Below are 18,523 nucleotides of genomic sequence, written 5' to 3'. Positions count from 1 at the left end.
TATAAAACATCAAGGAAGCGTATGTATGTGTATGTGTGCGGGCATAAGGAAACACAAATATGCCAGATGAGATCTAATAAACGTGCGGAAGTGATGATTGTGACATGTTACCTAAAAAGCTCCAAAAGTTTTCACAATCGAATTTTTTTCCTCTTACGCTGCTAATGTATTTAATCCACCGGATAAATTTATAATATCGAAATAAACGATAAATGAAATTGGTTGTAGCCGATTCGTTATTTGCAAATTTCTAAATTACAAGAAAATAATTCTTATAGCCTGAGAAGCCGAAAACGAGTGTCTTTCGTTCGATAATTAAAGCATAATTATATAATAAACTGCGAAAAAATATAACAGCGGAAAAGTTAAGAGTTTTCCTATGCTAATTGCGGCTCTAAATAAGATAAAAGGTGAATATGTGGGAAAAGAAAATGCAAGCGAAAGCAGCGTGAGCCGAAGCGATTCGTGGTCACCGGCTGTTAAAAAATTAACATGAACGAGAATGAATAAAAATAGAAGAGAATAGAGAGATAAACATCGAGATTATTATGAGAAAAGTATGTGTGATAATACCGAGTGACAATATACACCGTATAATTACGCGTATAAAGTAAACTTACGTTATAAGAAATTATAACTCTTTCAGCTCGTCTAAATTGTAAAGAAATCCTCTATATGTTCACATGAAATTAGCGTTCATTATATTAATAATAATAATAAGAATAAGAATAAAATTGTTTTTAATAATTAATTGTATGCTTATAATTCGTTTACCGAGGCTTAACACACGCTGAAGTATTACTATTACTACTTGTAATATTAATCTTGAAAGGCTATTACGTCTTTTTAAGTAATTGTCTTTTTGTTTCCCTGTGATTATGCTCATCTGAGTGTTTTATGTAGCAAAATTTGTATAAGACTTAAATAAGATTAATGCAAAGGAAACAGACTTAGCCGTTCAAGATTAATTTGTCGCAGCTATCGCTACTTGGACTAGTCTACGAATCCATTTTCTTCAATATACTACATGTACGACCAGAATACAAGTGAGAAAGAGAAACGCGTTAAAATTTACAATACTACATCTACTAAATTGCATAATCGTCAATTATCTCTTTGTACTAGATTGTATCACGAGAAAGCGTTGTCTAATTATAATCGAGCCTGTTCATCTTACGTTGTTAAAAATGGTCACCTGTGCGGTAATCGCTAAAAAAAGATGCATTGCGTTAACAAGAGAACTTATGACAATGGTGGTTGCGGATAGTGGTAGATTTTTTACTTCGCGACATATACCTATAAATAAATTAATTCATGTTGCACACGCGTAAATTGCCAGTGATCAATTATTCTCGGAAAGAAGGTGTAGGCGAGAAAAGAATAATCACGACGTATAACAAAAGCGCGTAACGAAGCCGATGCGTGAGTGACACGAAATCAGTGAACTTTAGGCTCGACTTGTGTAAATGCGAAGAATCAGGATCTGCTGTAAACCAGAGCAACTTACGCCTTCACTGTTTCTTTTTCTTGAAATAACGCATTATATCCAATTGCTCAAATGTATATATAATTTTCATTACAACTTATATGTAATCTACATATGAACAGTATATGTGTGTTTTTTCTCTTGTAACATATAATGAAAAATGATTAATCGATTAATAATTTACTTTTTTTTTTTTACCGTCGCCCTTCTGTTACACAGATCCTCGAAATATCGATTGTTTTTATTTCAAGTGGAAAAACGAGCGAGATTACCAGACGATATACGCCATGTTTGAGATATTAAATAATGAAATGTTGAACCAAAATGGTTCCACGTGTACGAGCTACACGATATTTATATTAAAGCGTTGATATATTACTCGTGTTTTATTCATCGTCTACTTGACTTTTCGGAAAAAAAAAAAAAAAATATTATACACGTAAAATATTACGCGCGTGAGCGTTCTTCAATCTTTGTTTTCCAATTAATTCTGGATGGAAGCTAAGCGTCAGTAACGTCCGGTAACCCGTGCGTGTAAGTGATTGAGAACAAATGCAATCGCAATGATCACATTTCCGAATGATATGATGAACGTGTCTTGAAGAGAATTGCGCTCGGTCTATGGTGTTTGTAATCTAATTATATACGGTGCATTCTTTCATTTGCTGTTATAATACGCGTGCGCACGTCATTCGTCTACGTGTGTTATGGATTTGTGAGCATCTGCTATTGGGGCACAAAACAACAGTGTTATCACTTCTCTCACACAGCTGTATATTTGGTGCTTTGCCTTTACGGTGTCTGTTATGGGAGACAGACAACGAGTACAGAGTCACCTGATTTGTGCGGATGTGTATACGTGTGTTCGAACGAAAGCATGGAAAACAGATAGCATCGATAGATTCACTCTCGTTTTAGTTTATTTTAGCGAATATATTTCAACACCATCAGCTGCGCATAAAATATACAGGGTCACACGAGTTTGTATATGCAAAGTGCATTCAAAATTGCATTTGTTAGATGCATAATATAGATATCCAGCAAAATTCTAAAAATTCTAAAACCAGTATCTTTGTACATAAATAAAGAAGAGAGCCCGAATAAGTAAATACCTATATCAATTAATTTATTATAACCCCCCGTAAACATTAATGCAATAACATATTAATTAATAAGAAATATGAATTCGCGTGACGCTGATGGGGATGAGGAATGAGTTCTTTCATGTCGCGTGTAGAATATTTTAAAATTCAAAAGCGAACGTTGTTCTTGGATATCCGGCAAATTATATGCTGTGACGTGAGGAGAGGAGATACAGATTCATGCAAAGATAATTTGGATTGTACTTCTCACCCTATATGCAAAACACAAAATTTCATTTATTCGTCGAAATATTGTTACAGTTGTAATCTAATAATCTACGAGTAATAATGAACTCATTCATATTGTTTTGAAACAGTAAACTGGAAACTATTGTACACATAGATACAAAATATTCAATTTCGAAATACATATTTTTTTAAATTTTGTAAAATTTTCAAATTTTTTAAATATAGTACTCTTAAATTGATTATTTGTGTAATCACAAAATTTATAATAATTCATTTGTGTTAAATGTGTTTGATCGTACGTTATACATCAACAAAATACGAAACGAATGTGTCTCGAGAGTACAATCCTATGTTTCTATCAAAATCTCTTAAAGGAATTCTACTTTTCTAGAGAATGTAGGAACGGGAAAAATTTGACAAATATATATTTCTTCGGATACGCGAAAGAAAAGAACAGATGAAATCTGATCGATATGAGTATTAAATTGAAATAAAGATACCTCAAAATTTTCGAAAAATAACGCGAATTCAAATTTGCAGACATAATTACAACTGAGAAAAATATGAAGAATGTATTAAAATGCAGATCTTATACCTGACATTCCGCGCTAATTAAATAAAAATTCCTTTTATTTTAACGAGCTGTAGCCTGTACGATACATTATGATTTCTCATGAACATGCAACATAACGACATTCGCGTTGTAAAGCATATTTTGATAACCATCGATTACACCTGACTTGCGTACCACGAATTGTGTTCGCAAAGTGAGAGAAGATAGCTTTGGGATGCACTGTCACATGTTTTGCGTACGCGTGTTTGTGTCAGAAAGTGTGTCAGAACAGGGAGGGCATCATCGCACACGATAGAGAAGTTGCGAGAAACATCGACTACCAGAGTTAGTCAGGAACTTGAAAGACAGCTCGTACGAGAAGACAGATTCGAAGATGATAATGTAGAAACGAGGTAGACTCAATACCTATATATATTAGGTCGATGAGGGTCGATATGTAAAATAATTTAATATACTTCGCGCTAATGCTTACTACTAGATATGACTATTTATAAATTTCAAACAATACTGACATGAAGTGTCAATTGTATATGTCGTGTCAGTATGATACTTTTATAAGGAAAAGCAATACACAGCAATAACATAATCGTAACATAATCGATAAAGTTTAATGACTTAAACTATTAACATTAGATACTCTGATTGAAATACAATTTAAATAAAAGTTTCTGTGTGTGTGTGTGTGTGTGTGTGTGTGTGTGTGTGTGTGTGTGTGGTGCGTGTGTGTGCGTGTGTGCACGCGTGTGTGTGTAATTTTATAGAAATATCCCAAATCAAATTTCTTATATTTATATATTGACCGTCTTGCCTTTCGCTGTGTATGGATTCATCTTCGATGAATTTTGAAGAACGTACACGTGCGATCGAACGCGAACAGACGGAAGACAAATAAAACACGAAAGAGATCGATCGACAAGTGTATAATCAAAAGTATCTACAGAGGCAAAGAGAAAGATCAAGGCGAGATCGATTTTTCTACGGACCAGGAGGAAGGGACAAACCTTAGGATCTGCGAGCGAGAGTACACCTTACGATATATAATATTATTATAATAAAGGAATCAGCGCACACAGAAATAATATTGTGCCAATAAAATTAAATCATATCGGTTTGAAACATTCAACAAAATCCGACACAATATAAACACATTATAAAACATTGTAAAATAACTAAATCTTCTTAAACTTTTTCTCAATATAATCATGTATGATATCAAGTATCTACAAATATTTACATTAAATTACATTCTCGTAATTTAACTATATCAATTTTTGTTTCAAATAAAAATAAGTTTAAATCATCTTTGCAATTGATGTTTCTAAATCTTTCCATGAAAGGTTTACCTTTGCGGCACAACCGCAAGCGTATTATAATAATCGGAGCACAGGTGTACGCAGGGTGGAAAGAGGGTAAGCCAGAGGATAAGCAACGAGATGGATATTTAACTACTCGAGCTATCGTCGATCCAACGATCGACTTGCACGTGAGAACGAGAGGAGTATCTCTAATGAGGGATCAATACGCGCTCGTGCTCTTTACTTTTATGCGCAATACATAAGAACGTCCATGTAAGTTAATCTCCCGCAATAACTGCGATAAACGTGGCGTTAATACGTAACATTGCATCAAACAAAAAAAAGATCAGAAAAATAACTGATTCAATTGAATCGAATGTCCTTTCTATAACATCCCACAGACATTTTTCAGACAGCCATACGTATCTTTAATAGTTATTGATATCAGCCGATGAAATTCAATTAAATTTTGTTTTCAATTAAATTTCACAAGATAATACTAGTCGAATTAAATATAAATAATAAAATATAAAATTTTCACAAAATCCAACTTGATGTTTGAATACAACAAAGCTCGACAAATAGAAATGAGATCTTCAAATAGCTATATCATCATAAAATTTAAGAGCAATGTTGATCTTTATATTACATGGTACGATAAGTCGCGAACACCAAGCTGCAGTTTCTCCGCCTGTAGTCAAGTTTCTCATTAAATTCTCATAACGAGCACGCAGTAAAGAGATATATGCTCTGAATCATTGCCGAGAACTAAGAACTTGTACATCGGACTATTGTTATTGGAACTATCACCGATTATTCTGCTCGCGTGACGACAATACCGCCGCGATGGCGACGGAATCGCTATCATAATTCAATCCAAGCTTTCGAGCACAACGGCGACGTGCTTTAATAGCTAGATGCCAACCGGCTTTAAACAAGTGCTCGTTACGACAACTGAAATTGCACGAATGATTTCTTATCGAAATATTAATGGCGATATCATATAAGAAACTATTCGCGTGTTCTAGGTATAAAAGTCATTAAATAAATATCCGTGTAAAAAGATTTCGAATATTTATACGATATGATAAGCTATCCCATTCCTTGTGCTTATAATCGCAATCGTGAAGATCAACCGTTTTAAGCACTCATTTTCGCATTGATAGTCTACAATTAGTTCGTTATAATAATCACTGTTAAAAAAATTCAACGCGTTTTGTAATTATGAAAAAAAAAGAGAGAGAGAGACATAAAAAGGACGGGGATCTCCTACCTTTAACATCATCGTCTTCGATCGTTGTGCTGCTGTCGGTGGATTCCTTCACTTGAGAGCCATCACCCTTCTTCGTGATAATGCTTCGACCTGGAGTGCGCAGAGCGTTTCAGTAAATCGACATTGGGAAAGTGAAAACGAAAGAAAAATGACGAGAGGAAGAAATAGTAAAACAAAAGTAGTACTATCAAAGATTATAAGATAGGAAAAAGAGAAAAAAAGATAAAAAGCGAGATTATAGAGAATACACATAAAATGGAACGATCTTGAAATGAGGATATGGATTAGAAGGAATATTTATTTCGAATATTTATTTAGATCCGCGTTGCCTGATGTGTACCTCGAAATGATCTTGAGAGCGTTTCTCTATTTTAAATGTGCTCTATGACATAACTAATACAAAGCTTGAGTTTGAAAGGAACATTGAGAGCTCTTCTTAATGCAAAAGTTAAAAAGGACAAGTTCGCTTGATGCCAAGTGTTAATTTGAAACTAGCTTGTCGCTTAAAAAAAATAGAAATAAACAAACTAAGCAAGTATCTTCTCTTTCTATAAACGTTTATCGAAAAAAAAATGCAATCAAGTTATTACTGCTGTAATTTGTTGTTAATTTGTGCATATTGAAATAAAATCAAATTCAGTCGGTCGTTCGTTAAATACAATTAACGTTGTAGTAACGAATAATTACCGATTTTTGATCGAACGATATATTTTCGTTTCAATGTGATTATGTACAATCTTTCTTCTACATCTTTCGTAATTTTCAATTTCATACCTTGCGTTTTTATACGTCATAACTTTTGTTTACAAAAGAGAATACATTTTCTCTCGCATAAAGAAGAAACTCGCGTGTATATATTTATATATGTTATACATACTTTTTATTTATATATGATATAAAAGAAGAAAATATGAAAGAAATTTTATATTTTTTGAATATCATATTGTTTACAGTTCTTTACAATTAGATATTTCATGTTCCTTCCAAATTCTAGTCTTAATCACAAGTGTGATTTGTATTCGTTAATTATTTTAATCTAGTTGTAAAATTTATTCTTAATATTACTATATAAATAAATAATTTTTATTCATGTTTTCAACATTCAGAATTAAAACAAGTGTTTGCCGTATTTTGCAAATACGTATTATAGGAAAGTTCTTAAGAAAAATTAAAATAAAGTGATGAGAAGAACAAATTTATGAACAACGCAAAAATAGTAGTCAAATAGCTAAAGAGCATTGAGGATTAAGATGTATGTACATATAATCGGATTGTGCGCTGGATTGGATATGATGGAAATAACCATTCCAAAGGAAGACGGAGCGAATCAGGCAAGACAAACAGACAGAAAAAGATTTAACGCAAAAGTCAAACATTGGAGTGAATGCGTTCATGCTGTGATAAACTGTTTTCATTCATGTGACTTGTATCGATGCGTCAATTTATCTTCCTAATATTGGAACGAATATAATCCCACTTCCTATATCTAATGGAATCATACCTTCAGAATTCTATAGATACATACAAACTGTGCTTGACGAAAGCGTCACTTACAAATAGATATTTTATGTGGGGACAGAAAATGTGTATCGTTGTACTAAACTCTTCGGAAACTTTCCGAGAATTGGATGAGCCAATAAAGTATTAAAAAATGCAAGACAGAGTGTAAACACATGCAATTCAATATACCGAAACAAGTATTTAACTAGCGACTTCTACCACATCGTCTTGTTGTTAAAATACACGCTCAAGACATGAAGAATAAATTGTGATACGGACTGCAGAACGATTTCATTCAATTTGTGATAGAAATTATGTTTTAAACGCACATAAATCAAAAGAAATTGAAAAGAAAAAAGAGACGAAATTCGTCACAAAAGTAACTTTGGTTTCGTTTCCGACTAAGGAAAAGTTGACAAGCTTTGCAAGACAATACTAAGCATTACTTCATTTTAGAAGAACTTAATGGAAAATAAAGACTAACTTATATAAATCTCTTTTAATTACTTACTAAGAACTTTTAGAGACATTCATTTTGGAATATAAAACGCTTCTGTTTAATAAATTAGTGTCTAACTTTCTTTTATTCCATACATATAAAACGATGTATGGAAACAATTTAATTTTTAATATTTAAAAAATTAAATAAGCGCGATTCTCAGGATATATCAAATGTAATCAGTCCGTCTTTTCGTTTGACGATATGGATTAACAAAAAGGCAAACTGATACGGAAGAAAAAGCAGTGGAACGGTTAGAGATATGAGAATGAAATTATTCCCAGATTATCGGAAATTCGCAGTAATAATCATCTGATCGAACGAAATCTTTATCTTTTGCATGTATTTTTATCACATAAAACACAAATATTTGCGACTCTCTAACTCTGTGTATTAATTCACTGAAATTGCTATCGGAATCAAGACATTTTACACTTTTTTGATCAACATTTTTCGAAAACAAAATTATTTGAGAATTCGTACCTATATTTACACAAACACAGTTCCTAAAACAGTTGAAAATTTGAGAAATAATTAAATTTTATTTTTTTAATATGATCGCAAGAAAAAAAACATCTACATCTTATTTTAATATTAACATCTATTTTCGGTATCTAAACAAATTAGTTCAAATCTAGTTGCAATGGCTTGGAAGAGATAATGTCTCCCTTTAAAATTATTGCTGGAATGAGAATATATACTCGGCAAAAAAAGATAGAGCATTTAGTGCGAATACTCACGCCATGTAGAGACACGTATAATGTGCAAACGCATTCGTGCAAGATATAAACGCATAAAAAGCATAAGCAAAAAGAGAGAGTCAAAGAACGACATACGAATAGTTAACGCGCGAATTAGCGAATCGAAAAACGAAAGCATGCCAGAATGCCAAGAGAGGGACGATGATTCGTATCGAGATCCAGCGTTTTCAAGCTGGATTAATGTCTGCTCTGGATGTCTGCATGAAGAATTTCATTCTTATGCCGAATAAAAGAACATTGAAATATTCAACCGGTTCGGCTTAAATAACAATATAACATACCTTCATTGGATTATTTTCATTAACAATCAAAATCTATCCTTGTAATTGAATTTTATCGTTATAGGAATATGATAAATGGAATAAAATATCATAATAGTATTTTAATTTTTAAAAAATTGAGCATTATTGTAAAATAAGCGATAAATTTTTTAAATAATTATAATATATAGGATATTTTATCTAAAGTTCTAAAAATAGAAAAATTTTTTTATTTTTATACATTAAAAAAATAAACTTTTAAGACAAATTTAGTAAATATTCTTTAATCAAAGTTTTTTCGAGATAAAATTCGATTTCAGCCGGAACTCTCGTGAACTGATCGTCCCTCATGATCTAATATCCATTGTATATTGCGTATAACGTCTCGTGTACATCCGAGAACTCGTGTGTGCATGATATATTGTTTATCACTCGAATCCTATTCTATTATCAAGTTGAATAGAAGCACCGAAAAAAATCGTCGCAAGAATAAAGCGCATCCATTTTGCACCTCCGACCCATTTCGCGCGCTACGGTCTACCTTCGTCAAAAAAATCAGTCATAGTATCAGTAGATAAAGGTAAAGATAAATAAATATGTAGAAAGAAAAAAAGAAAGAGAGAGAGATTTATTCGTCAATGCTGGTTGCTCGCATTCTCTCAACGGAGGATATTGGCAGATATCGGGCAAAGTCCTATATTTTGAGAATTTATGAATTCATGGATTCCGAAAACCCTCGAGAGAAGATTCTATGCGTAGTTTGAGATTCATAAACCCATACGTAATTCGCGCAGTTCCATTCGTGGTAGAAATACACGTGGCTAGAAATACATAAATTTACGCTGCGCCTAAAATTCATGGTCGTGAGAAATGCTCACTCTTGATTTAAAGCTCCCCGAAAACATGATATAAATTGAATTAACATGAAATCCAGATTGTAATTTTATCAATAAATTACATTAAAAGCGTATCATATAATTTATTTTTGATTTTATTAAATTATATCGCGATATTTTTAATGTATACACGCGAATGAATAAAAAATCGTGTTAGATTAGCTTTGTATAAATAAAATTTTAAGTATGATATTGTTACAATCTATAATATTTATACATCGCAACAATAAATACATAGACTTGTAAAGTACGCAGGTGTGCTCTTTATGGAAAAGTCCTTATATATATGTAGGATATAATATATTTCGTATCGTGTCATAAAAGTAAGATTTCGTATTCTTTCGTTGCGCAGAGACAATGTTTCCCTTAATATGTATTAATGAAGTGGATATTGCTTTGGAGAGAATACGAGCAACGAGAACTTAAGATGTGTGAATATGCAATCGGAGAATAATGAATGAGTCTGCGAGTCGATCGATCGATCTTTTGCAAAGGATTTATGATCTATGTCGTAAGATCTGAAATGCAATTCGCGATCCATTATGAAATGCTGCGCGGAAATTCTTATGATAATATATGAGTATTGTAATTTCCGGTAATTATCGTCGACACTATTACTGCTTTATAGAAAGGGAAGGAAAACACGAGTTGTCACGAATTATCGAAATCAATTGAGCTTTACATGAACGATCTATTTGTAAAGAATGACGACTGACGACATAATCAAGATTTCATGTTCCATAATGTGGCGAGTTTCGCGAATGTAATTTGGGATGCTATCTAAGTTTAAAAATAAATTATTTTATTTTGCATTAAATATCCATATCATTCCGATCTCCAATTAATAATATTAGTTATAAAAGTTTATTATTATTTAAAAAGATACTTGAATTAATTTTGTCGAATCAATTTTGTTAGAAGTTTATCTTATGCGATAATAAATCAAATAATACAGACAATCGATAAATAGTTTAGAAAAGAAAAAATATTAATTTTATTGAAACGATGTCAATATCTTTAGCATAACAATTCAGTAAATGTTATTATACGGTTGCTTTGACATAGACTTCATCGCGAGATTAAGAGAATAAAAAATTCTCTTCAAAATCGCATCTACTGACGAAAGCAGAGAATCACGTGGAATTGATCCGTAACGATTGGTTTTGGGAAGAACGTTGTGTGCCAATTCCATATGTTTGTTTTAGATCACAGACGACGCAATCGCGTGAGATTTAAATGAAATTTAAATATATACGCTCGATAGTGATAGACACTCCTTTTTCATTTTTCACTTGCTTCCCAGGGTATCGAAATGGAAATCGAAAGTTAAGCTCGCTTTTCACGTCAGCTTTTCACCGCCCAATCAAATTTATTAATACGTGATATAAAATGTAATATTGTTTCTTTAAATAGATTTTCGACAGTTATTATTTTTGCAAGATTTTTCTACCATAAGCTGTCTCGATCAAGATATGACGTGAAAAGCAATTCGACTAAACAAACCATCGATGCTCTCGATCTGTATTTTGTCCGGAGTTTGTCGCGGAGCTCTTAAAGCCGATTTTCATAATAAAGTGTGCCAGAAGCTCAGGATAATAGCCTTTCTCCCTCTCCCAAAAGGTAAATCCGAAGTGGGGAATGAAGTCGCGTGCCAAGAGGGAAGCGCGGAAAAGCTGGAAGAGCTTACAGTTCGAGAGTCAGCTCAAGGCGATGAAATAAATTTAATTAAAGTCAAAGTTCGAGCTTTGGCGACGGTTTCTACGAGAGAGAAACAGAGAGAGAGAGAGAGAGAGAGAGAGAGAGAGAAGGGAGGAAGAAAGGTAGGAAGAAGGGCATTAGAAGAAAACTGAAGATACGAGAAGACGGAGAGTTAATTGTTTCGCAGTCGCTCGAAGAAAGATTCGCGCCGAATGTAGAACGAGGATGGGCGTGTGAAAGAGAACAGCCGTTCGTATGTAAATAAAAAAAGTATCATCTCACTCGAGAACAATTTTCCGTCACAGTATATAAGATCGTAGTATTAAGAAATAACTCGTGACAAAAAAATTTTTTATCGCAAAAATGATACTTCGAAATATAAGATATTCTGAAAAATCGATGAACTATTATTACGTACATTATTTTTTTATATAATATTAGAAATAATTGTATAATTGTATAAAATTTACAAAAATTGCAAATAATTGTTTATTTATAAGATTGCGAAATACAATGGAACTAAAAAAAAAAAAAAAAAAAAAAATCCAAATTTAACCGAGGTGTTTCTGTAGATAAAAAATTCCACTTTTATCTACAACCATATAGTGTTGTACAAACTATAAACTGCACAGTCTTAATTCTCATTTGCAGCAAGATAGAAGAAAAATCTGACATATCCTATATCAAATGTTATTTGAACATAAATATTAATCATATCATGTTTTAACTTTTCCGAAACAGATAAATTAATTTTTTGTCACAATAGGAAATTTTCATCTAAAGATATTGCAGAATTTTTCAGTATCATGTAAATTCTCGATCCAAAATAATCTTCGATTTGTGTAATTGTATTTAATCCAGCAATCCGCGACAAACTACGCAAACTACCCCTGACATTCTATATAAATATGTGAGCATATCCTTGAAATATCATTAAAAATTACAAAAATAGACATAGATACGTATATGTACATACTCTAACACCGATTGTAAAAGATAAAACGCACGTGTGTTATACAGATATATGATACCATCATGATGTATCATCGAATCTACTAATGCAAGATGCTTAGCTACTTGTCAATCTAAAAAGAGGGGCGAAGGGCGAGGGTCGAGGCACACTCTAGGGATATTCTTCGGTTGTCTATACATATATGTACCTACATATGTACATACATATATGTATAGATGCATATGCCATACATAACGTGACATATTATCTGTCAAACAACTATTATACGGGTGTGGAATCCGCATGTATTTACGCTATTCGAGCAAATAGTAGCGAGATGTGTGTATATATACATATATGTATACATATATGCAATGCCTATAATGACCCATATTTGCACTCGTCTCTTAAAAGAGTAGATTCATTTTTATGTAAAAACTGAAACTGATGCAGCACAAATCACAACTGAGAGAATGTTGCTTATTTAAAAAAATTTCCTTCTCTTTTTTAATTTGTAATTTCTATATATATTTTACTATCTTTGTAATAATTTATGTATATACTTTGTAAAAATACAAATTTAAATATTGTTCATTCAAATCTAAATATAAATAAATTATAAAATATACAAATTATAAAATATACTTTCTTAACATTTTTATTCACGTGTATTCATACTTAATGATTATTTATTATCACATTTCTAACAATGTAATTTATTATAATTTATTATCAATCTTTAAAGAAGAAAGAATACAACAAGATGATCTATGTAATATCCGATATTTTTATATAAATCGATGACAAGATATCAATAGTGTCTAAAAATTAATTTTAATTTTCCAAACATTTATTATATTTCGAATGTCAAATATGTTTAGCACGAATAAGGGTCAAAAAGCGCAATTTACTCTAAATTTAGGGTTGTGTCCAATCCGATGATCAAGAGTTTCCAAACTAAAAATATTTTCAGAAAAAAATGATATATTAAAATAATATTGAAAATATAATAATTGATATATTTAATTTAATTTAAGAAAAGAAAAATTAAGCAATTGTTTATAATTTTAATTGTGAATGAATTTTTCTATACTCCATATATTAATTAACAGAATAAATAAAAATACTTCTCCATTATTTATCTAACCTTTGAAAAAAACCTTGTTTACAATATATTTGCTTGTTTCTCTGTCTCTTACTCTCCCTCTCTTTTTCTCTAAAAATGAGAGAGACAGAAGATATATAATTATAAAGATGAAAAAATGAAAAGTTTGGAAACCATTGACACAAACATATGGAAATAATCAACATTAATAAAACGTACACTCATTCATAAGGGAATCTCGCTAGTGGACCGAAACAGTTGAACTATTTTTCGTTTCGATCCGTTGAAATTTTTTCGCCTTTCATAAATCTTTCCAATTTCCAGAATTTAGCTAAACATTTATATTCGCGGTATATCTAATTTTTAAAAGTCGCAATTTAGCATAATTATTTTCTTTGCACATTCATAAAATCATTTCTCATAATACAGTTATTGTTGTTGCGTTACTATTTTATCAAATCTTAATTTCTTCGTTCCAATCATAATTCTTAACGCACAACATTAAGAAATCGATAATCGAAAAATAGAAATAATTGATGTAGTTTATTTTGATGTAGTCTATCAACAACATGGATCGAATTGACTTAATTGATTATTCTGCGCTGACTCTCACCAGCTTTGTAGTGTGCTAAGTTCAATACGTCCCGTGTAGTTAGAGATTTCGTATAAACTACTCGTTTGCGTCGTGATAAGTGATTAATAAAATTCAATTTTCAGATATTAAGCATTATTATGACGACACGATTGTCCGATTATTTTCACATTTTCCTACATTTCTTACGTATGGTTTTTCTCGAGAATCGATAAAAACCAGTAAAACATCGAGACAAAACAATTATTATCCATTTTAAATACGGAACATAAAATGTGCGTATAGATTTGCATTTTTTAACCAATTATAAAATTCTAATTCAAGTATGTGTGTCCCTAATTTTTTTTAAATTATTGATTTAAAAAATTATTATAAAATCTAATTTTAATGATAATGGGGAAGACATCTCGATAATATAACAGTATCAATAACTTCGTTTTCTATATAGGTATTATTCCTACAAGCTTGGGCAAAAAGTTGGTCGAAATAAATAAAAAATTCTGGATAAGCGATTTTCAATGAAAAATTTTGTGTAGACGATAAAATTTGTTGTAAACACGTTTAAGCGGAAGCACAGTGGATCTAACTGATTTGAATTTTTAGAGATACCCGGGTGCTGTTGTAATTCTTACGATAAATGATCACTCACGATATATTAAACGATTGATACGATAGCGATTGAAAGAATGTTCTGAAGAAACACAAGATAATCCAATGATTTGCCTAGCTTGTATCAAATTATTTTTCAATGGAGTGATAACGATGGCGATTCGATGAAAGAGAAAACTGCTTGAGTCCACTGCGACGACAATTTGCGTTACCCAGAATTTTCGTTTCGCAAGAAACGTGTATGTGCGTGGAATACCTTACTTCTCAATTGTAAACATACATATTTTCTTAATCCTTTCATTATTCATATACTTTATATACAAATATTTGAATGTTGGAAATAGTTTCATAAACAATAAACATATCTTCTTATTAATATAAATGTTGCTTTGCACCACATTTATACGTAGATACAATAGAAGTGATCAATATACAATTACAATTTTTGCTTACTAGCAACTTTAAAAAAACATTATGATACTGCAATGAAAGGATTAAAATTTGGGATAGTTGCTTGTCTTTATAACGAGAGTGATATAAATTATGTTACACGACATAAAATAAATCATATATATGTCCAATATAAACAACTAATTGTATTCTTGCGCTCTGGGTAACGTGCCACAGTCCTTGCAGGATATGAAGTGCGAGCCATGTGCATCGACTATATAAAGTATACGAAATAGGTAGGGATGAACATCATATCGTGATAACCATGCCGAGTGAGCGAGGATAAAATATGATTATTTGTTTAATAAGCGCTTAATTAGCCATGAAACTCGTATGGACAATAATTTTCGGATAACCGATACAGTCAATTATCCGTGAGTCAATTATCATGCTGTTATTATAACTTTTTAATTCCTTGCTCAACCTCGCTCCTTCGATCATTTAATACAAGGGGTTGTCAAAGATAGGGCTCTAATTTGTTTCTGTGCACGAGCAAAGATATACACAGATGCTCCATTCTGCAGTCGTTTCTACGAGAAAGAAAAAAAAAAATGTCAATACAATAGAACTTAATGTGCAACAAGATTTTGTATTAATTCTCATAAATGTCAAGATAAAATTGACAGTTTGTCACGTGTTACAGTGTTGGTATAAAATAACGTATTTAATAATGACGACACTGCACAACTGCATTATAAAGCACCTCTCGAAAAGAGCGAAAAAACAGATGAATAGTTTTTCTATGTGACGAGAGTGCAAGACGAATAAACGACAGGAAAAAAAAAGGAGAGAAATAATTTTGTTATGTGGGTTGTTGAAGGAATGTATACAGAGATATGGAGATGTAAAGTTTAACGGAAGATATAAAAGTACTGTCTGTCGTGGTCCGTGTAGAGCGCTGAAGAGGGCCGGAGGTACTTACCCTGTGCATCATACTTACTGGAAAAGTTCCGCGTCGCCAGCATGGTCGTCAATATAGCGCCCTGCAAGCGAAAAGGAAAGACGATTATTATTATTAGTTTTCGCGGTCAAATAAATATCGATAAAGTAAAACAAACATGACGTAAAAGAATAGAAAATTCTTAATGGCAGTACATTTTTTCTTCCGTATAAAAATAAAAACAGCATTAAAAAAAGACGTCAAAAATCAAATTTATATACATGTACAGAATATTAGATTAAGCTATTATAATTTGATGCAAAAAGATCAATAAGAGTCAATTGTGTGTACGATTATGATAAAATTTTTCCGACAAAAGTTCAAACTATCGCATCATGATAGGCTTTTAATTACGCGAAATAATTCACAGACAAGCGAGTCCGCGACTGATAGGCGACCTTAGAAGAGTGAGGTCGGATGATTATACAGAGTTTCGGGTTGAAGTTTACTCGTAAACTCTCGTCTTTCATCAAGCTTGGTGACATTCGCGGCAAGTTGGGAACATTGTCGCACAGAATGACAACATTTCACTGTGTTCCATAGCAAACAGTTCGAGATGCGTCGTCGAACTTTATGTAATAAGGCCGTCTGTCGGATGAGATTCGCAAATGTGTTCGAATGGATATTCCACGTCTGTTATCTCTGAAATGAAATGATATTCTATCTCGCCCGTCTGTTTCCAATCACGCCCTATTAGTAACATTGCTCATTTCCGTTTTACATTCGAATTACACGACTAATTAAATAACAAAGTCTTGATAGAGATTTATCGATATCTCTCAGCAGAGTCTCACAGCAGTCCTATCAAATTTTAAAATAGCATCACAAAATTACATTAATTCTAAAATTTGTTTTTATTAAATCAAATTTTTACACGGCAGCAACTACTACACAAAAGAAAATCTTTATGCTCTTAGTCACAGTTATTTGAAAATACTTTGGAAATTTCAAACCAAATTCAACATTTCACAGTCATAAAAGTGCAATTTTATCTCTTCTATTTCCTTTTTGGGAATTTTAATAAATCTGACTTAATCACACTAAATGTTAGACAAACTAGCAGCTACGAATTTGCGCACAATTAATTATAATACATACTTTTTAATACGTTTAAATTAATTAAGAATATTACGACGAACAATGATATATTAATAATTGAATTGAAAACAAATAGTAATCCTTTTAGAAAGAAAGATAAAACAATTAATTTTTACTTTTTGTTACCAAACTATTCCATATTAAAACGAATATCTCGTTTTTGTCATAATACAATATAAAAGCATTTTCACACAAAAACTGAAACATTTCTCTCCTTTCATTTGATATCCATATCAATTTCTACCCGTATTATTACTTTTAGAAATATATAGAGTAACAGAGAACGCTAATTGAAAATTATTCAATCTGTATAAATCGATGGACATTGTTATACTTAATATATAGAATGTTTTGCAGTCCTAAATAATTTTATGTCATCTTGTATATAGCGAACACAATATAAATATCATGAAAATGTCGTATTATCGATATTCATTATACTTTCACCGTACCTAACGCTAAGACGAATGATAGCATGTTGTCAGACGTCAAACTGACAGTGATTAAAATTTCATTACTTCAGACACGGTTGCCTCCTATTGTCTACACAACATAAATTTATTCCTCAGTGCTCGCATGTCTCAATCTGCGCGAGAACAAACGAACGAACAAGCGGAGGGTGTCATTAAACTTCCTCACTGGGCATTTGCACTTTTATGAGTCAGGATTTAATCAGTATTCAGTTGGTTGCTTCGACGTCCCTGTTATTTCTATGTGCTTGACTGATTACTTGTCTCTAACGCAAGTTCGTTACTATAATTTCGATAAAACTGGAATTTGAAGAAACACGATAGAAGAGCAAGACAACGTAAGTGTCTCAAAATTCATTGAATCTCTAATAATGAATATAAATTGATAATTATAAGATAATCATAATTTGTCTTTTGTGACAAAACAGAAATCGCATTATCAATTTCTCCAAGTCAATGTAAATTATAATATTATAAATTACAAAATTTTCTAATTATATTGTTTTACATAAATATGGATTTATTTATTGTTATTGCATAATATTGACAAAATCAAATCACTACTATTGCGCTAAAATCATGAGGAAAAAACTTTTCTATTTTTATCTTACGCTATGTAAAGCAAAAGAGATAATTCTATCATTGTTATATGATTGCACATCGATTTCACCGATCAACAATGAAATAATTTTTTACCAATTTTTACCAATTAATATAAAAAAGAATATTTTTTT

At 31.7% G+C, this 18,523-nt stretch overlaps 1 protein-coding gene across 25 annotated transcripts in view; it reads right to left on the bottom strand.

Moving 5' to 3' along the window:
- Nucleotides 1-18,523, bottom strand: part of LOC108691965 (calcium/calmodulin-dependent protein kinase type II alpha chain) — a 105,871-nt gene that overhangs the window by 23,707 nt on the left and 63,641 nt on the right. For 18 of the 25 annotated variants that reach the window (XR_001931942.1, XM_018199965.1, XM_018199966.1 and 15 more), the window contains exons 10-11: nucleotides 16,204-16,264; nucleotides 5,960-6,049 (exon numbers count right to left, since the gene is read on the bottom strand). Coding sequence is in view for 24 of the 25 variants with exons in the window: in XM_018199965.1 (XP_018055454.1) it covers nucleotides 5,960-6,049; nucleotides 16,204-16,264 (151 nt within the window). In the remaining variant the exon portion in view is untranslated. The remainder of the gene's footprint in view (nucleotides 1-5,959; nucleotides 6,050-16,203; nucleotides 16,265-18,523) is intronic. The other 7 variants (XM_018199967.1, XM_018199977.1, XM_018199987.1 and 4 more) reach the window with 3 other exon arrangements.

Source organism: Atta colombica, unplaced genomic scaffold (assembly GCF_001594045.1).
Source record: "Atta colombica isolate Treedump-2 unplaced genomic scaffold, Acol1.0 scaffold55, whole genome shotgun sequence".
Lineage (NCBI taxonomy): Eukaryota > Metazoa > Arthropoda > Insecta > Hymenoptera > Formicidae > Atta > Atta colombica.
The sequence above is the reverse complement of the archived record's forward strand: the minus strand, read 5'-3'. Positions and strand labels throughout refer to the sequence as shown.